Below are 25,720 nucleotides of genomic sequence, written 5' to 3'. Positions count from 1 at the left end.
AGTGGTCCTTATGGATGGAGCATTATGATGCAAGGCAGCTTTCTTTTTGGCTCCCTGACAATGCTGTCTAGCTAGCAGTAGCAGCTCAGCTCAACTCAAGTTATCTGATTGGCTAATAAGTGAAGTGAGAGAAGCAATCAGGCAGGCTAACATGTCACATGGATGGATTTGGTCAAGTGATTGGCTAGCAAACTGAGAGCCTCAAGATTTGATCCTCCTTTTAGTTTTAGATTTCAGATTGCAGAATTCTCTTTTTAGCAGTCCATCTTGTCTGGAAACTGGAACTCTGGATGGGTGACAAACCTCACCCATCACACCTCACCTGCTGTCCTCAACAAATTCCTTGACTCACTGACTGACTGAATTTTTAGGTCAGTTAGTTAACTGCTGCAAGAAGTATAATTCAGAGTTAGCTTAATCAGGTCCATGCATGATATTCCTACCTTTACAAACAAACAAAGCCACGCATGCTTTCTCCTAGCTATGGAGCAAATTAATCTGAAGCCAAACACCTATATATATGCAAGGATGTATTAATTGGTTGCTAGCTTAGGCCGTTGTTAGATTTCAAGCATGACAACAACTAATTAATCCTGGATGCTTAATTATGGAGCAGCAAACTACTGTAGTACAATTATTCAGCTCGGACTCATCCATCCGTCAGCACCTCCAGTTTTGATCTTCCTTTTAGATTGCGGAATTGCACATGCATGCATCTACTGTATGTCATTGCATCACGAATTAATTAAGCTAGGCCCCACTTAATAATTTTTGTTAGTCTTGTCTGGATGGATGACAAATATATATATATATATATATATATATATATATATATATATATATATATATATACCTGAATCTGAAACAAATTCCTTCATTGTCTTGACTAACTGAACGTAGATCAATGCATGGATGAATCACTTGAGCTAACTTTTTTTTTTTTGAGAATTATCGCTTGAGCTAACTCACCAACCAAAGTAGTACTGCCTCCCAGGGGCGGAGCCAGGATTTGAGCATAGGGGGGGCAAAGAATATAATGATATAGTTCGTCGTATATGAATATATAGTTAAGTCTAACATATATCAACAATACAAAGTTATATTTCTATTTTTATTGTAGAATTGTGAATGCGAGCAGACCAATAAAACAAGTTAATTATGTAGTCTTCATCTTCATTATTGGAACTTGGAAGATGATAAAATGTTATATCTTTCATTTTTATTAAACCAACATGGTTGTATTGATATATTAAACAAGTTACGATAAGTGGAAGATAAAACAAATGTGACGAAGCGATCCTAATGACAAATAAATTGTATTTTCCATGAACTAGCCTTAGAGGAGACCTCGAAAGTAGGAGTATATATGATGACTCATTGGCTCCGGTAATCGATCAAGTATTATTGTAGTATATATACATCGTACTACTAGTGCTAGTGTACTAATTAATTTGAGAAAGATACAGTACTAGTAATAAGTACTAGTGAAGAGTTGAGAGAAAATGAAGTTGCTTCTCCAAGGACATTGGGGTGTTAATTACTATACTTAAACTCTTAATTAATAAAGTAATCTTTCCCAAGATGGAGGGATGCATATTGTCGGTCGGTCCGGTACGTTCATGTGAGTAACCAGTTTAGTAATTCATTCATGCCATGCATCTATCTCCACATATACACAGTATATTATTGAGCAAGTACAGTATAAATTTAGTGCAAGCATAGTAAATTCAGCGGCCAAAAGGTTATCTGCAGGCGACAAAGAGTTAACAAAGCGCCAGCAGGCAAAAAGTTACCTCTAGCTGGTTGCGTTCATTTGCATGCATGTTTTTCTCTTGTCCATTTCTCTCTGTATGTAGTCAGTAGATAGACGTTAAAGATGTTGCGTCGTCCTTGGCTCCGGGTCACTCCCGTCGTGTTAAATGCAAAAATACCACTACAATAGCAAGAAACCACCACTTTACAATTCGTGGCAAAAATCAGTGCATGAAACAATTAACAGTGATAAAAACACCGACGTGCGGAGCTAATTGCTTTGATGACATCACTGATTGGTTGGGCCCGCGTGTCAGACTGAGTTGGCAGAAAAAAAAATGCCACGATCTTCTTCCTCCTCCTCCTCTCTTTCTATGTGGCATTACATCAAGCAACTAACCAAACACCCTTAGGCAATGATGGATCGATTTCATTCTCTCGGCGATTAATGAAATACAAGTTCTCCTCTTTAATTGTTCCAACAACAATGATTGATTGGCTAATAAGTGAGAGAAGCTAACCAATCCTTGAGCATGTCACATGGGTTTGGTCTCTCTCACATCCATCTGATTCTGACTCATCCATCCATCACCACCTCCAGATTTGATCTTCCTTTTAGATTGCAGAATTGCACATGCATCTTTGTTAGTCTTGTCTGGATGGATGACAAATTCATCACACCTGAATCTTAACAAATCCCTGACTGACTGACTAAATATCAATCGATGCATCACTTGAGCTAAGCACATCGTAAGTAACTACTCTAGCTAATTAACTGCAAGCACGAAGAATTAACGACTGATCAATATGTATATATATGTGACCCAACCGTTTGTCCAATATAAACAAGACATAAAAGAGTGAGGGCAGCTAGGTACCTTTGCTAGGATCCGTAACATGAAAAGCAAGGAACTTGAATAAAGGCACCTACAAATAAAGGCATGCACCATCGTTTTCTCTTACAGTAGTAGCTCTATAGACTAAGCCGACAACTTTAATTAATTAATTAACTGTATATTCTCCTAGCATAGCTAGCTAGCTAGCTTGTCCCCGTTAATCAGAGGAGATCTCCAACCGCTAGAGCAGAATAATTAGTCTGGAGGCAAACACATCCACACAGGTGTCAAGGATATATCGTTTGCTAGCTTAGGTTGTTGTTGGATTTCATGCATGACAACAACTCACTAATCATGCTTAATTATGGAGTACCAAACAAAAATAATTATTCTGGCTGAACTGGGCAGCTAGCTAACTCTAGATACCGCATCAACCAATCAGCAAGCCCTGAATCTTTACCTTTTGTAAGATCTATACTTAAAATCAAATCTCTTTCTTGTTACTTCCTCCGTTCCTAAATATTTGTCTTTATAGACATTTCAAATGACTACTACATACAGATGTACGTAGACATATTTTAGAGTGTAGATTCACTCATTTTGCTCCGTATGTAGTCACTTGTTGAAATGCCTAGAAAGACAAGTATTTAGGAACGGAGGGAGTAGATTATTATTAAGTGGCTGAAACAGTAGTGTGAGTTTGGTTGGGGTTGGGCTACTAGCAGTTGTTAGTTACGGTTAAGCGCACCAATCAAGCAAGCAATTCATCCATCCTCTAATTAATTAGTCTGTCTTGTAAACTATTCATCACACGGAGAGTCCGGGAGTGACTGGAATTTCATTATTAGAGTGATTGGATGATTCTTCGCTGTGACTTGAACATAGTTATTTGTCATCCGAGAAATATAATCACTGTTTTTTTGGCGGGTCCTGCTAGCTAGGTCTTTTTGTCAAACCATCGACATTTTTATGCTGGGGGTACACATTCATCTTCGAAAACGAAAAAAAATTATGAATTAAGCCACGCGTGATTTGCAAGCTAGAGCACACACACTGCACGCATAATTAGAGGTCTCGAGTTAAGGTACAAGAATTATATCTATACACTCGATAATCTACTAAGAAAGATGCAGCAGGATTAATGCAGGATGAATGGACAGAGAATGTGCTTGTCGATGGGTCACTATCGACATTGGGACGCATGTTAAGTAGCGTCGGAGTAGAGCTAAAGTAATCTTTCCACCATGCCTTTTCCCCGAGATCCAACTTTTAGCTTAGCTAATACTACCAGTAAACCCAGCCTAGCTAATATTAACTGTCCTTGTCGGTCGTCATCTGTGCGTGTTAATGTAGCAATTCATCCTTGCAGGCATCGGCCTCTACATACTACACTGAGTTTAATTATTAAGCTAGTATGTTGCTAATATATATAAGACTCCATTCTAAATTACTCGTTGCAGAAATGGATGTATCTAAAACTAAAATACATCTAGATACATTCATACTTGCGACAAGTAATTTGAAACGGAGGGAGTAACAGTCAACAAAGGCATAAGGTGCAAAAACCTAGAGCTAGCTGGTTGCGTACATGCGCATGCATGCTTTGCCCATCTAGGAGTCCATACCGAGTCTTACGGCATCTCTAGACTCTAGCCCATTTTTTGTGGAATTATTATTTTTATCCATTTAGGCATCTAGTCTATCCTCAAAACTTAATTTCTCAATTAATACTTTTGCACTCGAATTAATTTCAAACACAAGTTTAAATTACTTCATTACATAACTAGAATAACGGTACCACATTAACACCAAAAGTTCTATATTTAAACAATCCATTACTTACTAAACATGACTACATCAACATCGAACTAGCTAAAGCATCGAGATTTTTTTTTTTGGAAAAGGGGAAACAACCCGGCCTCTGCATCATCATGATGCACACATCCATTTTTATTAAAAGAAAATAAATAGGTCTAAAACGTACATAGTATCAACTAAAACGATAAAAAGAAAAAGAAAACACCACAAAAGATGGGTACAAACGAAAGATTACATGACTTAACCACATAATCTATTAGTGACATGCCAGCCAAACTGGTTGAATAACTCATGTGAAACCATCTCTAGACGGTTGCACCCAAAGGCCATGAGCGCCCCAGCGTCCCCACGCTAAAGTGATGACCACATACGGATCGATGCAGTGGCTCCGAAGATAACCTGCAAAAAGTTAATAGAGCGAGACCTGTTAAAAACACGGTCATTCCGGCAATTCCAAATTGCCCAAAGTAAGGCACAAACCCCTACACGGATATATGACCCTTAAGTACTTTTTTGATACCAACCAAGCAGTTTCCAAACAAATTTGGGATACTTGTTGGTGGTGGCAAATTATATGCAACATGAACCGTGCGCCAAATCAAAGCCGCGAAAGGGCAGGAAATAAAAAGATGTTGAATTGTTTCATCCTTATCACAAAAACAACACTTCTTACATCCATTCCAGTTTCGTTTAGCCAAATTATCTTTGGTGAGGATCACCTCCCTCTGAACAAACCACATAAATTTTTTAATCTTTAAAGGTACTTTGATTTTCCATATATGCTTTCTATGGAACACAGGCCCCGTATTAATAAGATCTTCATACATAGACTTGACAGTAATTAAACACCCCATTGGTATTTAGTCTCCATCTAAAGACGTCAGGCGCATGACATAGGTTGACCAACATCAACCTACGAACTAAATGGAGCCATGCCATCCATTTATCGCCAATCAAGGCCCTCCTGAATTGGATGTTCAGAGGTGTTGAACCAAGGACTGATTAAACTGTATCGTCTTTCTTACGCACAATATTATACAAAGATGAGTACTGAACCACAAGCGGATTGTCCCCTAGCCAGGTATCTTCCCAGAAACTAGTGGATTGACCGTCACCAACCTCAAATGAACCTCTCATAAAGAAAGAAGACTTGACCTTCATCAAGCCCTTCCAAAATGGAGAGTCAGTTGGTTTGGCTTCCACCTTGGATAAGGTCTTCGAATATAAGTATTTACTGTGGAGGAGCTCTTGCCAGACCCCTTCCTCATTTTGTAACTTGAATAGCCATTTGCTAAGCAATCACGTATTTTTGATTTCCAAGTTTTCAATGCCCAATCTGCCTTGGTCCTTAGGTCTACACAAGATATCCCATTTTGCCAATCGATACTTCCATGTGTGCTCATCACACTGCCAGAAGAACCTAGACTGATAGAAATCAAGCCTCTTTAATACCCCTTTGGGTATTTCAAATAAAGACAACAGAAACATTGACAAACTTGTGAGAACTGCATTGATTAGAGTTAATCGTGCCCCATATGACATGAGTTTACCCTTCCAAGTGAAGGAAATATGCCCTAGAGGCAATAATAAAGTTATTATTTATTTCCTTATTTCATGATAAATGTTTATTATTCATGCTAGAATTGTATTAACCGGAAACATAATACATGTGTGAATACATAGACAAACAGAGTGTTACTAGTATGCCTCTACTTGACTAGCTCGTTGATAAAAAATGGTTAGGTTTCCTAACCATAGACATGAGTTGTCATTTGATTAACGGGATCACATCATTAGGAGAATGATGTGATTGACTTGACCCATTCCGTTAGCTTAGAACTTGATCATTTAGTTTGTTGCTATTGCTTTCTTCATGACTTATACATGTTCCTATGACTATGAGATTATGCAACTCCCGCTTACCGGAGGAACACTTTGTGTGCCACCAAACGTCACAACGTAACTGGGTGATTATAAAGGTGCTCTACAGGTGTCTCCAAAGGTACTTGTTGGGTTGGAGTATTTCGAGATTAGGATTTGTCACTCCGATTGTCGGAGAGGTATCTCTGGGCCCACTCGGTAATGCACATCACTATAAGCCTTGCAAGCATTGCAACTAATGAGTTAGTTGCGGGATAATGTATTACAGAACGAGTAAAGAGACTTGCCGGTAACGAGATTGAACTAGGTATTGAGATACCGACGATCGAATCTCGAGTAAGTAACATACCGATGACAAAGGGAACAACGTATGTTGTTATGCGGTCTGACCGATAAAGATCTTCGTAGAATATGTAGGAGCCAATATGGGCATCCAGGTCCCGCTATTGGTTATTGACCAGAGAGGTGTCTCGGTCATGTCTACATAGTTCTCGAACCCGTACGGTCCGCACGCTTAACGTTCGTTGACGATATAGTACTATATGAGTTATGTATGTTGATGACCGAATGTTGTTTGGAGTCCGGGATGAGATCACGGACATGATGAGGAACTCCGGAATGGTCGGGAGATAAAGTTTGATATATGGGATAATAGTGTTTGGTCACCGGAAGGGTTCCGGAATTCACCGGAAGGGGTTCCGGATGTTTCCCGAAATGTTTGGGTATGAGAACACTTTATTTGGGCCAAAGGGGAAAGCCCACAAGGTTTTTGGAAAGCGCAAAAGGAAGTTTTGCGGAGTCCAGGGGCCAGACGCCAGGGTCCCTGGCGTCTGGGTCCAGACGCCGGGAACCCTGGCGTCTGGTCCTGGAGTCCGAGAAGGACTCTTGCCTTTCTGGTGAAACCGACTTTGTGGAGGCTTTTACTCCAAGTTTTGACCCCAGGGCTCAACATATAAATAGAGGGGCAGGGCTAGCACCAAAGACACATCAAGAAACACCAAGCCGTGTGCCGGCAACCCCGTCCCCTCTAGTTTATCCTCCGCCATAGTTTTCGTAGTGCTTAGGCGAAGCCCTGCGGAGATTGTTCTTCACCAACACCGTCACCACGCCGTCGTGCTGCCGGAACTCATCTACTACTTCGCCCCTCTTGCTGGATCGAGAAGGCGAGGACGTCACCGAGCCGAACGTGTGCAGAACTCGGAGGTGCCGTGCTTTCGGTACTTGGATCGGTCGAACGTGAAGACGTACGACTACATCAACCGCGTTGATATAACGCTTCCGCGAACGGTCTACGAGGGTACGTAGACAACACTCTCCCCTCTTGTTGCTATGCATCACCATGATTTTGCGTGTGCGTAGGGAAATGTTTGAAATTACTACGTTCCCCAACAGTGGCATCCGAGCCAGGTTTTATGCGTAGATGTCATATGCACGAGTAGAACACAAGTGAGTTGTGGGCGATATAAGTCATACTGCTTACCAGCATGTCATACTATGATTCGGCGGTATTGTTGGATGAAGCGGCCCGGACCGACATTACGCGTACGCTTACGCGAGACTGGTTCTACCGACGTGCTTTGCACACAGGTGGCTGGCGGGTGTCAGTTTCTCCAACTTTAGTTGAACCGAGTGTGGCTATGCCCGGTCCTTGAGAAGGTTAAAACAGCACCAACTTGACAAACTATCGTTGTGGTTTTTGATGCGTAGGTGAGAACGGTTCTTGCTCAGCCCGTAGCAGCCATGTAAAACTTGCAATAACAAAGTAGAGGACGTCTAACTTGTTTTTGCAGGGCATGTTGTGATGTGATATGGTCAAGACATGATGAGATATAAGTTGTTGTATAAGATGATCATGTTTTGTTGAAGTTATCGGCAACTGGCAGAAGCCTTATGGTTGTCTCTTTATTGCATAAGATGCAAGCGCCAAATAATTGCTTTACTTTATCGCTATGCGATAGCAATAGTTGCAAGAGCAATAGTTGGCGAGACGACCATGTGACGACACATTGATATAGATCAAGATGATGGAGATCATGGTGTCATGCCGATGACGATGGAAATCATGACGATAGTTTGGAGATGGAGATCAAAGGCATAAGATGATGATGGCCATATCATGTCACATATTTTGATTGCATGTGATGTTTATCTTTTATGCATCTTATCTTGCTTTGATTGACGGTAGCATTATAAGATGATCTCTCACTAAATTTCAAGATAAAAAGTGTTCTCCCTGAGTATGCACCGTTGCCAAAGTTCGTCGTGCCCAGACACCACGTGATGATCGGGTGTGATAAGCTCTACGTCCATCTACAACGGGTGCAAGCCAGTTTTGCACACGCAGAATACTCAGGTTAAACTTGACGAGCCTAGCATATGCAGATATGGCCTTAGAACACTGAGACCGAAAGGTCGAGCGTGAATCATATAGTAGACATGATCAACATAGTGATGTTCATCATTGAAAACTACTCCATTTCACGTGATGATCGGTTATGGTTTAGTTGATTTGGATCACGTGATCACTTAGATGACTAGAGGGATGTCTATCTAAGTGGGAGTTCTTATGTAATATGATTAATTGAACTTTAATTTATCATGAACTTAGTCTTGGTAGTATTAGCATATCTATGTTGTAGATCAATTGCTCGCATTTAGCTCTCCTGTTTTATTTTTGATATGTTCCTAGAGAAAACTAAGTTGAAAGATGTTAGTAGCAATGATACGGATTGGATCCGTGATCTGAGGATTATCCTCATTGCTGCATAGAAGAATTATGTCCTTGATGCACCGCTAGGTGGCAGACCTATTGCAGGAGCAGATGCAGACGTTATGAACGTTTGACTAGCTCAATATGATAACTACTTGATAGTTTAGTGCACCATGCTTAACGGCTTAGAATCGGGACTTCAAAGACGTTTTAAACGTCATGGACCATATGAGATGTTCCAGGAGTTGAAGTTAATATTTCAAGCAAATACCCGAGTTGAGAGATATGAAGTCTCCAACAAGTTCTATAGCTAAAAGATGGAGGAGAATAGCTCAAGCAGTGAGCATGTGCTCAGATTGTCTGGGTACTACAATCGCTTGAATCAAGTGGGAGTTAATCTTCCAGATAAAAATAGTGATTGACAGAATTCTCTAGTCACCATCACCAAGTTAGTAGAACTTAGTGATGAACTATAATATGCAAGGGATGACGAAAACAATTCCCAAGCTCTTCGCGATGCAAAAATCGGTGAAGGTAGAAATCAAGAAAAACATCAAGTGTTGATGATTGACAAGATCACTAGTTTCAAGAGAAAGGGCAAAGGGAAGAAGGGGAACTTCAAGAAGAACGGCAAACAAGTTGCTGCTCAAGTGAAGAAACCCAAGTCTGGACCTAAGCCTGAGACTAAGTGCCTCTATTGCAAAGGGATTGGTCACTAGAAGCGGAACTACCCCAAGTGTTTGGTGGATAAGAAGGATGGCAAAGTGAACAAAGCTATATTTGATATACATGTTATTGATGTGTACTTTACTAGTGTTTATAGAAACCCCTCGGTATTTGATACTAGTTCAGTTGCTAAGAGTAGTAACTCGAAACGGGAGTTGCAGAATGAACCGAGACTAGTTAACGGTGAAGTGACGATGTGTGTTGGAAGTGGTTCCAAGATTGATATGATCATCATCGCACACTCCCTATACTTTCGGGATTAGTGTTGAACCTAAATAAGTTTTATTTGGTGTTTGCGTTGAGCATGAATATGATTTGATCATGTTTATTGCAATACAGTTATTCATTTAAGTAAGAGAATAAATTGTTGTTCTGTTTACATGAATAAAACCATCTATGGTCATACACCCAATGAAAATGGTTTGTTGGATCTCGATCGTGGTGATACACATTTTCATAATATTAAAGCCAAAATATGCAAAGTTAATAATGATAGTGCAACTTATTTGTGGCACTGCCGTTTAGGTCATATTGGTGTAAAGCGCATGAAGAAAATCCATGCTGATGGGCTTTTGGAATCACTTGATTATGAATCAGTTGATGCTTGCGAACCATGCCTCATGGGCAAGATGACTAAGACTCCATTCTCCGGAACAATGGAGCGAGCAACAGATTTGTTGGAAATCATACATACTGATGTATGTGGTCTGATAAATATTGAGGCTCGCGGAAGGTATCATTATTTTCTGATCTTCACAGATGATTTGAGCAGATATGAGTATATCTACTTGATGAAACACAAGTCTGAAACATTTGAAAAGTTCAAAGAGTTTCACAGTGAAGTGGAGAATCATCGTAACAAAAATAAAAGTTTCTACGATATGATCGCAGGAGTAAAATATTAGAGTTACGAGTTTGGCCTTCAGTTAAAAACAATGTGAAATAGTTTCACTACTCACGCCACCTGAAACACCACAGTGTAATGGTGTGTCCGAACATCATAACCGTACTTTATTAGATATGATGCGATCTATGATGTCTCTTACCGATCTACCACTATCGTTTTGGGGTTATGCATTAGAGACAACTGCATTCACGTTAAATAGGGCACCATCTAAATCCGTTGAGACGACACCGTATGAACTATGGTTTGGCAAGAAACCTAAGCTGTCATTTCTTAAAGTTTGAGGTTGCAATGCTTATGTGAAAAAGTTTCAACCTGATAAGCTCAAACCCAAATCGGAGAAGTGCGTCTTCATAGGATACCCAAAAGAAAATGTTGGGTACACCTTCTATCACAGATCCGAAGGCAAAATATTTGTTGCTTTGAATGGATCCTTTCTAGAGAAGGAGTTTCTCTCGAAAGAAGTGAGTGGGAGGAAAGTAGAACTTGATGAGGTAACTGTACCTGCTCCCTTATTGGAAAGTAGTTCATCACAGAAATCTGTTCCTGTGACTACTACACCAATTAGTGTGGAAGCTAATGATGATGATCATGTAACTTCAGATCAAGTTACTACCGAACCTCGTAGGTAAACCAGAGTGAGATCCGCACCAGAGTGGTACGGTAATCCTGTTCTGGAGGTCATGTTACTTGACCATGACGAGCCTACGAACTATGAGGAGGCGATGATGAGCCCAGATTCCGCGAAATGCCTTGAGGCCATGAAATCTGAGATGAGATCCATGTATGAGAACAAAGTATGGACTTTGATTGACTTCCCATTGATCGGCGAGCCATTGAGATTAAATGGATCTTTGAGGAAGATGGACGCTAATAGTAGTGTTACTATCTACAAAGCTAGAATTGTCGCAAAAAGGTTTTCGACAAGTTCAAGGTGTTGACTACAATGGGAGGTTCTCACTCGTATCTATGCTTAGGTCTGTCCGAATCATGTTAGCAATTGCCACATTTTATGAAATCTGGCAAATGGATAAACAAAACTGCATTCCTTAATGGATTTATTAAAGAAGAGTTATATATGATGCATCCAGAAAGGTTTTGTCAATCCTAAAGGTGCTAAGGAAATATGCAAGCTCTAGCGATCCATCTATGGACTGATGCAAGCATCTCGGAGTTGGAATATACGCTTTGATAAGTTGATCAAAGCATATAGTTTTATACAGACTTGCGGTGAAGCCTGTATTTACAAGAAAGTGAGTGGAAGCACTACAACATTTCTGATAAAGTATATGTGAATGACATATTATTGATCGGAAATAATGTAGAACTATTCTGCAAAGTATAAAGGAGTGTTTGAAAGGAGTTTTTCAAAGAAAGACCTCAGTGAAGCTGATTACATATTAAGCATCAAGATCTATAGAGATAGATCAAGACACTTGATAAGTTTTTTCAATGAGTACATACCTTGACAAGATTTTGAAATAGTTCAAAATGGAACAGTCAAAGAAAGAGTTCTTTCCTGTGTTACAAGGTGTGAAATTGAGTAAGACTCAAAGCCCGACCACAGCAGAAGATAGAAAGAGAATGAAAGTCATTCCCTATGCCTCATCCATAGGTTCTATAAAGTATGCCATGCTGTGTACCAGACCTATTGTATATCCTGCCCTGAGTTTGGCAAGGGAGTACAATAGTGATCTAGGAGTAGATCACTGGACATTGGTCAAAATTATCCTTACTGGAGTAAGGATATGTTTCTCGATTATGGAGGTGACAAAAGGTTCGTCGTAAAGGGTTACGTCGATGCAAGTTTTGACACTGATCCAGATGACTCTAAGTCTCAATCTGGATACATATTGAAAGTGGGAGCAATTAGCTAGAGTATCTCCATGCAGAGCATTGTTGACATAGAAATTTGCAAAATACATACGGATCTGAATGTTGCAGACCCGTTGACTAAACTTCTCTCACAAGCAAAACATGATCACACCTTAGTACTCTTTGGGTGTTAATCACATAGCGATGTGAACTAGATTATTAACTCTAGTAAACCCTTTGGGTGTTGGTCACATGACGATGTGAACTATGGGTGTTAATCACATGGTGATGTGAACTATTGATGTTAAATCACATGGCGATGTGATCTAGATTATTGACTCTAGTGCAAGTGTGAGACTGAAGGAAATATGCCCTAGAGGCTATAATAAAGTTATTATTTATTTCCTTATTTCATGATAAATGTTTATTATTCATGCTAGAATTGTATTAACCGGAAACATAATACATGTGTGAATACATAGACAAACAGAGTGTCACTAGTATGCCTCTACTTGACTAGCTCGTTGATCAAAGATGGTTAAGTTTCCTAACCAAGGCTTGCCGGGTGACCGCCAAGGTCCTCCGTTGTTCCTTTGGAGCCATTCAAGGACAAAGTATCCAAGCCAAGGAGACAAGACCCCGGCAAGAGGAGCTTGCCGGGAAGGCCAACCAAGGCATCTCAAGGAACTTGCCGCGACGCGCCACGCGTCCCGGCAAGGCCCGGTGAGCGACAAGCTCCCGGACGCGACAAGACAACGACCGCGGCAAGGCGCTTGCCGCGGCAAGCCACCACTCTGTGCCCGCGCTCCAGCACATCCACCAACGTGTCGCTCTGGGACCCTTCCAGGCGTACGTGGCGGGAGGCTGTGCAGCCAGCAGTGCGCGGTGGCAAGCGGCGCTAACAAGATTGCCATCGTGGCGAGCGGTGGTGTCCCTGACGGTCCCTTTTGCACTATTTAGGCGACGCAGACGGGCATTTAATGCCCTGGTCCCCTGCCGTCAGGGTTAGGTATGATACACTGTAGCAGGTAGCTGTACCAACCGCAACACCTTTCCATTTTTACCCTTGTCTACGTTGCCACCTGTCGGTGACCCCTTGAAGCATATAAAAGGAGGCCCATGCGCAACGTAGAGGAGGGGGGAGGAAGAGAACACTCACGCTCGGTCTCGTTAGCTGCTGGGGTGTACTGTAGCACTCCGCGCTCCCGAGCAAGAACTCAATACAAACCACAAAGCAGGAGTAGGGTTTTACGCATCCGTGCGGCCCGAACCTGGGTAAACTGCTCGTGTGCTTCGCCTCGATCCGCTCTTCGTGCGACCCTCGCCCCCGCCGAACCGAAAGGGACTCGGTCCGCCGGTCCCATAGGTGCTCGTGGATTAGTCCCCCGATAGTATTACTCTCCCTGCTCCTGCCTTCTTTGATTCACAGACAAAAAGAAGATATGTTATTACCAGAGAGGAGGCAGAAGAGTATGAGAGGAGAGCGGAGGCAGCTCGACTCCACGCTGCAGCTCAGCAGGCGATAACCGCTACACATCAGTATGATCCCAACTATTCTTCATCGCGGTACGACCCCAGCTACACCTATGGGTATCCGCCAGGCTATCCCTGGCAATAGACCAATGTAGGCCAAAAGCCTAAGCTTGGGGGAGTACGTATTTCTCACCGACATTATATTTATGTTCACACACACTCATTGCTAGATGTCGGTGCTCATACTTTTTCACTGTAATATCCATGCTAGTTTATTTTCTTTTTCCTGATTTCTTCTTGTGTGTTTGTTAAACCTTAAGAAAAACCAAAAAAATTAGTAGTAGTTTATTTTTCTGCTGTAGTAGTAATAATTAAAAAGAAAACCCAAAAATATTTCCCGTTCTTCTTTTGCTTGTTGGGAGCTTTCCCGTGTAAATAGTTTTATTTCTTTTCTTTTCTTTGGGGGTCAGTAGGAGAAGACCATAATTAAATTGTTGAAGTGGCTCTTATATGCATTATTGTTGATTTAACCAAGAAACCATATTGCCTTGTCTTCTCCTGTTTATTGAATGCTCGCAGATTCCAGCTTAGTCCAATGCACGTATACTTTTATTATTATTCACACCGTTCGGTCGTGCAAGTGAAAGGCAATTATGATGATATATGATGGACTGACTGAGATGAGAAAAGCTGGTATGAACTCGACCTTTTTGTTTTTGTAAATATGATGAGTCCCTCGTTCTTGATTCAGCTTATTATGAATAAACATGTTTGCAATGACAATTAGAGATCATAGTTGCTTGTGCCATGCTTGATTAGCTATGAGTTATAATGGTTTACCTTGTGTGCCAACATGCTATTGAGATGATTATGATGTGGTATGATGGGGCGGTATCCTCCTTAGAATGATTTAAGTGACTTGACTTGGCACATGTTCACGCATGTAGTTGAAACAAAATCAACGTAGCCTTCACGATATTTATGATGGTGGATTATATCCTACTCATGCTTGCATCCAATGTTTATTAATTTTAATGCATGTACATGGCTGTTGTCGCTCTCTAGTTGGTTGCTTCCCAGTCTTTTGCTAGCCTTCACTTGTACTAAGCGAGAATACTGCTTGTGTATCCAATCCCTTAAACCCCAAAGTTATTCCAGATGAGTCCACCATACCTTCCTATATGCGGTATCTACCTGCCGTTCCAAGTAAATTTGTATGTGCCAAACTCTAAACCTTCAAATAAACATTCTGTTTTGTATACTCGAATAGCTCATGTATCAACCAAGGCTGTCCTTATCTTCCGTGTTAGGCGGGTTATTCTCAAGAGGAGTGGACTCCGCTCCTCACTCACGAGAAAATGGCTGGTCACCGGGATGCCCAGTCACATGCTTTATGCAAACTAAATCAAAATTAATTACAAACAAAACTCCCCTTGGGACCTGATGTATATTGGAGGCACTCGTTGTTTCGAGCATGCCATGGATTGATGCTTGTTGGTGGAGGGGGAGTATAAACTTTACCATTCTGTTTGGGAACCGCCTATAATGTGTTTAGCATGGAAGATATCGCCATCTCTTAGTTGCTACGTTGACAATGAAAGTATACCGCTCAAAATACAATTTATCTCTATTGCAAAACTGAGTTCTGGCACCTCTACAAATCCCTGCTTCCCTCTGCGAAGGGCCTATCCATTTACTTTTATGTTGAGTCATCACCCTCTTATTAAAAAGCACTAGCTGGAGAGCACAACCGTCATTTGCATTCATCACTGTTAATTTATATTGGGTGTGACTATGATTGGATCTTTTTTACCATGAATTACAATGTCTAGTCAGTCCTTGATCTTTAAAGGTGCTCTGCATTTATGTTTTGCGGTCTCAGAAAGGGCTAGCGAGATACCATCTTGTTATATCATATTATGATTGTTTTGAGAAAGTGTTGTCATCCGAGGTTTATTATTATGACTTGCTAGTTGATTATGCTATTGATATGAGTAATTATGAGACTTGAGAATTATTGCAAATGTGGTTAGTTATGATCTATGCCGAAAACTTGAATGCTGGCTTGACATAGTTACAATAACAAGAGCAAACATAGTTTGTAAAAGTTTTTTTTTCAGTTTGTCAACTGAATTTCTTGAGGACAAGCAAGGGTTTAAGCTTGGGGGAGTTGATACGTCTCTGTCTTATCTACTTTTCCAAACACTTTTGCCCTTGTTTTGGACTCTAACTTGTATGTTTTCGGCAGAATTGCCATGGTGTTGTTTTATGTGCAGAAAACAAATATTCTCGGAATGACCTGAAACTCCATGGAACATCTTAGAAAAAATAATAAAAAATCCTCGCCAAAGATGAAGACCAGGGGGCCCACACCCTGTTCACGAGGGTGGGGGGCGCCCCCTACCTCATGGGCCCCCTGGATGCCCTCCGACGCCAACTCCAACTCTATATATTTGCTTCGAAGATAAAAAAATCAGGGAGAAGAAATCATCACGTTTTACGATACGGAGCCGCCGCCAAGCCCTAAAACCTCTCGGGAGGGCTGATCTGGAGTCCGTTCGGGGCTCCGGAGAGGGGGATTCGTCGCCGTCGTCATCACCAACCATCCTCCATCACCAATTTCATGATGCTCACCGCCGTGCGTGAGTAATTCCATCGTAGGCTTACTGGACGGTGATGGGTTGGATGAGATTTATCATGTAATCGAGTTAGTTTTGTTAGGGTTTGATCCCTAGTATCCACTATGTTCTGAGATTGATGTTGTTATGACTTTGCTATGCTTAATGCTTGTCACTAGGGCCCGAGTGCCATGATTTCAGATCTGAACCTATTATGTTTTCATGAATATATGTGAGTTCTTGATCCTATCTTGCAAGTCTATAGTCACCTATTATGTGTTATGATCCGGCAACCCCGAAGTGATAATAATCGGGACCACTCCCGGTGATGACCATAGTTTGAGGAGTTCATGTATTCACTATGTGCTAATGCTTTGTTCCGGTTCTCTATTAAAAGGAGGCCTTAATATCTCTTAGTTTCCAATAGGACCCCGCTGCCACGGGAGGGTAGGACAAAAGATTTCATGCAAGTTCTTTTCCATAAGCACGTATGACTATATACGGAATACATGCCTACATTACATTGATGAATTGGAGCTAGTTTTGTGTCACCCTATGTTATGACTGTTACATGATGAACCGCATCCGGCATAATTATCCATCACTGATCCGGTGCCTACGAGTTTTCCATATACTGGTTTACGCTTATTTACTTTCCCGCTGCTACTGTTACAATCACTACAAAATACCAAAACATTACTTTTGCTGTCTTTACTTTTGTTGCCGCTACCACCACTATCATATTACTTTGCTACTAAACACTTTGCTGCAGATACTAAGTTTCCAGGTGTAGTTGAATTGACAACTCAGCTGCTAATACTTGATAATATTCTTTGGCTCCCCTTGTGTCGAATCAATAAATTTGGGTTGAATACTCTACCCTCGAAAGCTGTTGCGATCCCCCTATACTTGTGGGTTATCAGGCCGCCCTTTCCTTCTTCCTCCCCTTAAGGGGAGAATTGCTCTCTACCTCCTCCTCCTCCTCTTTGTCTTCATCTCCCTCGTAGGAGGAGGGAGCTTCAGTCTCTCCGCACAGGGTCCGAAGTACCTTTACGGCGGAGGCCACCTTTGGCCTCCTTGCTCTTCTTCTTGGCCTTCTTATCCGGCACCTGATACGGCGCCGGGACCAGCATCCTCGTTAGCAGAGGAACGGCTGGGTCTTCGGGTAGCAGAGCCGGACACTTTATCCGCTCCGCCTTCTTTGTCCAGCCCTGATTGAATGATGGAAGGCTCAGCATACCCTTTGATTTGTGAACTAAAATTATGTTCGGAACTAAATGCTTACCGGGGTGGTCGGATGCGCGCTGTCGAGGCCGATGTCGGTCATCTCCGGCCACGTCTTCTGGGCCTTGAAGAGCAGCTTCCAGATCTCTTCGTGTGTTGTGCTGAAGAATCGCTGCAGGGTTCGCAGCCCTTCTGGATTGAACTCCCACATATGGATAGACCAGCGCTGGTGGGGAGGATCCGACGGAAAAGCATCACCCGAATCACATCAGGGAGACTGGTGTTCTTCTCTATCATATTTTTGATGTGCTTTTGCAGCATCATCACTTCGTCGGTCGACCCCCAGTCCAGACCCTTGTTGGTCCACGATGCGAGCCACATTGGGGGTCCGAATCTAAACTCAGGAGTGGCCGCCCATGTGGCGCCGTGAGGTTCGGTGATGTAGAACCACTCCTGCTGCCATACCTTGACAGTTTCCACGAAGGCTCCTTTGGGCCAGGTGGTGTTGGGGAGCTCGCTCACCATGGCACCGCGACAGTCCGCGTGCTACCCGTCGACCACCTTCGGCTTCACGTTGAAGACCTTAAGCCATAGGCCGGAGTGGGGGGGATGCGGAGAAGCGCCTCGCACACGACGATGAACGCCGAGATGTGGAGGAAGGAATTTGGGGCTAGATCGTGGAAATCTAGCCCGTAATAGAACATGAGGCCACGGACAAAGGGGTGGAGAGGAAACCCTAGTCCATGGAGGAAGTGGGGGATAAACACCACTCTCTGTCCGGGCTCCAGAGTGGGGGTGACTTGCTTTTTGGCAAGGAGACTGTGCGCGATGTCCGCAGCCAGGTATCCTGCTTCCCGGAGCTCCTTGACGTCCTTCTCCGTAACGGAGGAGGCCACCCACTTGCCCTATGAGCCGGATCCGGACATGGCTGGAGAGGTTGGTGGTGGTGGGAAAGATCAAAGCTTGGGCGCTGGAGCTCGAGGATGGAAAATCAGAGGGAGGAAGAAGGCGTGAGGTGAAAGGAAGGGATCTTTATCCACTTATATAGGCAGTGAATATCAAACGCCCCCTCAAGCCTTAAAATTCGCTTGTTCCCAAGGGGTCGTGCGAATGGCACTGTTGGATTACCCAAATCCGTATTGATGAGAATCCCGCAATAAGGGAACACGATCTCTGCTTTGACAAGACGTGTCAATAGAGGCTGCACCTCGAAACGCGAAGCGGGAGGCTAAAAAATGGTTCGAAATGATAAAGAGGCCAGACATGGCATTTCGCCGAAAAAAGTTGTCAGTTGACAAACCTTATTTTGATTAAGTATATTACCTTCGTGGTTAAGGGTTGTGGCTGTTCTACAGAGTCGGATACATTTTTTTATTCAGAAGATTGCTTTGAAGTATTTAGAGGAGGAATCCGCCTTGCAATGCCGAAGACAATCTGTGCGCCGAACACATCGTCATTGAGGACTGGTTCAGGGGCTACTGAGGGAGTCCTGGATTAAGGGGTCCTCGGGTGTCTGGCCCGTGTGTTGTGGGCCGGATTGATGGGCCGTGAAGATACAAAGTAGAAGGCCTTCCTCTGTGCCTGGATGGGACTCTCCTTTGCATGGATGGCAAGATTGGCGTCCAGATGTATAGATTCCTTCTTCTGTAAACTGACTCTATACAACCCTAGGCCCCTCCGGTGTCTATATAAACTGGAGGGTTTAGTCCATAGAGACAAGGAGAATTCATATAGGCTAGACAACTATGGTTTAGCCATTACGATCTCGAGGTAGATCAATTCTTGTAACCCCTATACTCATCAAAGTCAATCAAGCAGGAAGTAAGGTTTTACCTCCATTAAGAGGGCCCGAACCTGGGTAAACATCGTGTCCCCTTCGTCTCCTGTTACCTTCGATCCCCAGACGCACAGTTCGGGACCACCTACCCGAGATCGGCCGGTTTTGACACCGACACATGGCCCAAGCCGTGTTTTAGCACATACAAGCTCCTGGTCACATATCCAGGACATACAAAATCCATGCAACTAACCAAACACCCTTAGACAATGAGGGACCGATGCCTCATTCTCTCCGCGATTAATGAAATCGTCATTCTCCTCTTTATTTGGTTCAACAACAATGATCGATAAATGCATATATAATTCTTTGATCAACTAACCTAAGTAACTAAATAATTAATAGCCCGTAATGATGAAGCATTATGCAAGACAAGCTTTTTGGCCTTGAGAATGCTGGCTATCAGAGGAACTCAACTGAATGGCTAATAAGTGAGAGAAGCTAACCAATCCTTGAGCATGTCACATGGGTTTGGTCTCTCTCACATCCATCTGGTTCTGACTCATCCATCCATCGCCACCTCCAGATTTGATCTTCCTTTTAGATTGCGGAATTGCACATGCATGCATCTACTGTATGTCATTGCATCACCCATCTTTGTTAAGGCCCCACCCATCTTTGTTAGTCTTATCTTGATGAATGACAAATTTGTCACACTTGAATTTGAACAAATTCCTTGACTGACTGACTGACTAAATATCGATCCATGCATCACTTGAGCTAAGCCAGCACAGTGTAAGTAACTGCTCCAGTTGATTAACTGCAAGCACGAACAATTAACGGCTTATCAATCAACATATAAGACCCAACTGTTCGTCCAATATAAAGAAGACATAAAAGAGTGGTACCTTAGCTAGGATCCATGGAATGAAAAGTAAGGAACTTGACTCAATATTCCCTTGTTCCTGGTCACCTACAAAGAAAGGCATGCACCATTGTTTTCTCTTAGTAGCTTTATAGACAGCTGGGAACTTTAATTAATTGATTATCTGTATAATCTCCTAGATAGCTTGTCCCCCCTAATCAAAGGAGATCTCCAACCGCTAGCAAGCTAGAGCGGATTAATTTGGAGGCAAACACAGCCACACAGGTGTCAAGGATATATGGTTTGCTAGCTTAAGCACCATTGTTGGATTTCATGCATGAAAAGAACTAATTAATCATGCTTAATTATGGAGTACCAAACTACAATTATTCAGACTCAAACTGGGCAGCTAGCTAACTCCAGATACCGCATCAACCAATCAGCAACCCTGAATCTTTACTTTTTGTAAGACCTCCTTGTTAGATTACTATTAAGTGGCTAAAATAGTGTGAGTTTGGTTGGGGTTGGACTAGTGGATCACATCTGTATCTCTATGATATGTATGCATTGATGCATATATAGCGGTTGTGACGGTTAAGCATCAATCAAGCAATTCATCGATCGTCTACTTGCTCCATCTTCTAGAATATTCAACACCTTGTCATACCACAAAACTCACTCATTTGTTTGGATTCGATTTTTCTTACGGTGGATGATTCTCAGCCGTGACTTGAACATAGTTATAGCTGGTGCTTTATTTGCGGAATCCCATTTCGAAACTTGAACATAGTTATAATTGATTTTATTTTTGGCCTTTTTTGTTGGCCATTTTCCCACTGTGTGTACTTCAATGCAGATGCCAGGGGTATACTCATAACTCATTTTCGAAATACAAAAACAAAAACCCAAGAAGCAGAAAAACTTAACTTCTCTGGCGATTAAAGAAAACAAGACGAGATAGAGACAAAATGGGAGTTAAGCCACACGTGATTTGCAAGCCAGGGCACGCATGCTTACAGATCTCGAATTAAGGTGCAAGGATTATGTTTATACACCGGTAATCTACAAATTGTACTCGCAGTAGTAGTACTGTTAAGAAAGATGCAGCTAGCTAGCAGGATGAATGGACAGAAAATGTGCTTCTCGATCTCTATCGACATTGGGATGCATGCTTTGTGGGCTTTACGGGAGTCGGGAGATTAGTCCAGCCAATCAAAAGCAGCCACGTCATACATTCGGACATCATCTCTCTGCTTAACTGCGACATGCACATGCATAGACTAATATTTAGAGCATAGTTAATAGTATAGCCGTGTCATCTATAGCCAGCCTTATAGCCAACTTGTACAATAGATGCATATAAATTTATACTACTTTGTTGATACATGGTCCACCTCCCTTTCTCGTAAAGTATCTAGGAGCACGTGCTACAGCCGGCTGTTAGTGAGTATCCCGCTTCTCTTCTCTCTCCGCCAACTCATCAAAAATATAATATTTAAAACCTTATAGCCCGCCTATGTCATCCTGTTGTACTTGCTCTTAGGGACATGGTTGAATGGCCAGCTCTCGGGTCGACGGACAGGTCCATACCGGTCGGCGGATAAACTGTGTGTTTATTTTTTGAGGTTAGCATTGGAGATGCCCTAAGTAATAGCAGCAGAGTAGAGCTAAAGTAATCTTTGCTTGCCTTTCCCCCAGATCCAACTTTGAGCCTAGCTAGTAGTATTAATTGTCCTTGTCGGTCGTCATCTGTGCGTGTTAATTTAGCAATTCATCCATGCAGGCATGGACCTCTACATACATACTATATTGAGTTTATTCAGTAGTAAGTACTATGTTTTATGTTGCTAATCTATCTCTTGTGGACTTGTGGCTAGCATGCTGCAGGTGTAGTAACTAACAGTCAACAAAGGCATATATAGAGTGCAAAAAGCTGATTGGTCATCCCATCCACGCGTGGCAAGCAAAAAGCTCGGTTGCGTACATGTGCATGAATGCTTTGCGCATCTAGGAGTACATACTCAATCTTACGGCATCTCTAGCCCATTTTTTGAGGAATTAAACTTTTATCCATCTAGGCATCTAGCCCATCCTCAAAACTTTATATTTCAGATATAACTTTTGCACACAAATGCATTTCAAACACAAGTTTAAATTAGTTCATTGCATAATCAGAACAGCGGTAGCACATTAACATCAAACCTACCATATTTAAACAATCCATTACTCGGTGACGGGGCGGTGGCAGCCTCATGAGCATGAGGTCAGTGGTGGAGGTCGGCGACGGGGAAGAGGGTTCAGGGAGGCAGATTGGGGGCTCGGGAGGCAACGATACTCAGCGACGAGGAAGCAGGCTTCGGTGGCGGCGGTGCTCAACACGGAAGATGGCTCGGGCGGCGCCTCGTAATGGTCAAGAGGTCAGGAGTTCGGAGCAACGGTGACCTATAGCTTTTGGGAGGCGGCGATGACATTCCAAACCGGGGGCGATCGAGGTCTGAATCGGCAATGGCGGTGAGAATGCTTGGCGGCTAGGGTGGGCTAGGGTTTAGGGACACCGGGCCTGGTTTTGTAGCTAGAGCCGATCAATCGGGCAGCGCTTTGACTGCCACGCATTAATACGAGAGGTAAGGGGCTTCCCCATATTTACTACTCTCTCCGTCTAGGTGTATAAGTCATCTTACGAAAACCAAATATTTTCAAAACAATTAGGCATAGTACATTAACTCCTACCTCGTTTCTTGTTTCGTGACATCCAACCAATAAGAGATGTGGGCCGTGCATGCTTTCAATGACTTGAGACTACCAAACACGATATGCAGTGGTTAGTTCATTGCACACAATGCTATTAATTAGCAAAAAAACATTAAGTTCTCTCGTTTTCCCCTCTGCCTTGATTGCGATGCACAACCTAAGATGACTTATACACCTAGATGGAGGGGGTAAGAATCATCTCTCCCAGAGTAAAAATGGAAGGACGAGGGTGTGTTAAGAGAAAAAAAAAGTCAAATACGAGAAAGTAACAAAAATGGGCGATGGGCCTGCAAAACACGAAATTTGCCCTCATACTCATATTGACTTTTGGGGATGGACCAGAGATGCCCTTACTATGTGGTACTAGTGAACAGATTTGTCCTTTTTTTTTCTGTAGATAGAATTTTAGTTGGTGCGTGGCAGGCATGGCATGTTAAGATCCATCTACAGTATATATGAGAGGATTTATTTGCTCAATTGCTATGGTGAAGGAAAGGAAGGGTTGGAAATGAAGGGTTAATTAGTGGTTGTAGCTATCTCTAGAATGGAGCCTTTGTCGAATTTTTTTTTTCTCTAGAATGGAGCGTATGGATGTGATGGGATGATGAGTTGGTTTGGTATGACCGACTCGACAGACTATACGTGCACAGTGGATGCATGTGACCTGACTTGACTATCTGATGCTCGCTCGCTCGTGGACCGATCGACTTTTAGTGATGAGTCACGATGAAGTGGATTATTGGTTGTTAACACTATTTGCTTGCATGCTACTTAAGGAGGAAGAAATCAAAAGGAAAAGCAAAGCATGTATGTATGAGTATGACAAAGAAAGTCCCACCCAACCCAACACATGTGCATGTGCATGTGCTTCTCCATCTTTTGGGCCTAGAGCAGAGCAGATCCATCAATCACTAATCAACTTTTCCATGTAGTAGTATCTTGTTTCTCCAAACAAACAAAGTTGCATGGAGCTATCATTGAATACTCACTCATACGCTAAGGCTAAACCCTAAGCAAGCAACAAAGGAGCAAATATTACCCGGTTCTCCCAGTCCCAGTCCCAGTAGAGTATACTACTAGCTTTGCTTGCTTGCTTTCTTTCTTTTAACTGCATGCATGCACCCACCAATACATACAGTATATTTCTACCAGAGAAGAGAAGAGAAGAGAAGAGAAGACAAGAGAACACTAGTGCAGAATCGGGCAATAGCACCGGTTCGTAAGGCCCTTTAGTGCCGGTTCCATAACCGGCACTAAAGTGTGGCCACTAAAGACCCCCCCCCCCCACCCCTTTAGTACCGGTTCAGCACGAACCGGTGCTAAAGGGCAACCATGTGGCACGAGCCAGCTCCGGGGGCCGGGAGCCCTTTAGTACCGGTTGGTAACACCAACCGGTACTAAAATGTTTGGGGGGTTTTTGGTTTTATGATTTCTTTTTCATTTAATTTCGTGTTTTCTATTTTAATTCTTTTTCGTTTGCTGGTATTTTACGATACTACACATTGTACACGTTATATATATATATATATATATAGAGAGAGAGAGAGAGAGAGAGAATTTCTAGTAGAACCAATCATATATATATCATCAATGTCTCACAAACCACCATATTAATTCACACATACACACATGTATAGCTATATACAATTTCTCCTACATATGCATGTTGCCTTCGGAGCCAGTGGCATTGCCTAATTGGTGCCTTCGGAGCACGATGACAATTGGAAGTGGTTCATGACCTGGTCGATGGGGGTGGTAGCGGGTAATAGTATTCTCCCTTCGGATTTATGACCTGGTCGAGCAAAAATCCCGCTATTTCCTCTTGAAGTGCTTCTACGCGCTCCGTTTCTAGGAGCTTGTCCCGCACCTCTTTGAACTATTAAGAAGGAGATCAATATGCATGTGTATTAGTTGTGTGACTAGATATCGATAATGGTGTAAAAATTGTGAATAGTGTTTTGACAAGCGTACCCATTCCTGTCTTTGAGATCTGCTCTTTTCGGACGCCATCATGCGAATGTTCTCGCAAACGCAGAATGCACACAGATTAGTCCCCTACGTCTGCTTCGGGGCATTTATTACGAGAATGGAATTTAATTTGATCAGATAATAATTAATCAAGCATGATAATTAAAGAGATGGCAGCTAGCTAGCTAGCTAGTACTACTTAATTACTTACCTTGGGTCGAAACCATTTCAGCTGTCGTTTCCATTCGCCTTCCGTGACGCTGATGAACCTTGCCCAAGCCCTGCCCGCCGATAAAGAAAATGAATAAAGGGATTATTAAATAGTTCATATCATGAAATGACGAACTAAATAGGCCGAGATATATAGTTAATAATGATTGAAATTACCTGTTGACTATCCCAAACAAGATGTTATAGTCACTATTTGCTTTGAGTAGTGAGTCTAGTATTTCAACTGTTCCGGCGTCAACTTTAATGATACACAAGATCCAGTGAAATCTGCATGCACACACGTTTGCATGTCTTAATTAAGTGGGCATATGTAAGCAAAAACATGTAGCTAGCTAGTAGGCAAAAACAGAGAATTTGTAGTACAAGAAAGT

General features: G+C 42.4%; 1 protein-coding gene across 1 annotated transcript in view; it reads right to left on the bottom strand.

Moving 5' to 3' along the window:
- Nucleotides 1-18,282, bottom strand: part of LOC125555024 (serine/arginine repetitive matrix protein 1-like) — a 102,901-nt gene extending 84,619 nt beyond the window's left edge. The window contains exons 1-2 of the mRNA XM_048718346.1: nt 18,016-18,282; nt 17,819-17,929 (exon numbers count right to left, since the gene is read on the bottom strand). Coding sequence (XP_048574303.1) covers nt 17,819-17,929; nt 18,016-18,282 — 378 coding nt within the window. The remainder of the gene's footprint in view (nt 1-17,818; nt 17,930-18,015) is intronic.
- Nucleotides 18,283-25,720: the final 7,438 nt, after the last annotated feature.

This window comes from Triticum urartu, chromosome 4, assembly GCF_003073215.2.
Source record: "Triticum urartu cultivar G1812 chromosome 4, Tu2.1, whole genome shotgun sequence".
In the NCBI taxonomy this organism is placed as follows: Eukaryota; Viridiplantae; Streptophyta; class Magnoliopsida; order Poales; family Poaceae; genus Triticum; species Triticum urartu.
This window is presented reverse-complemented; position numbering and strand designations above follow the sequence as displayed.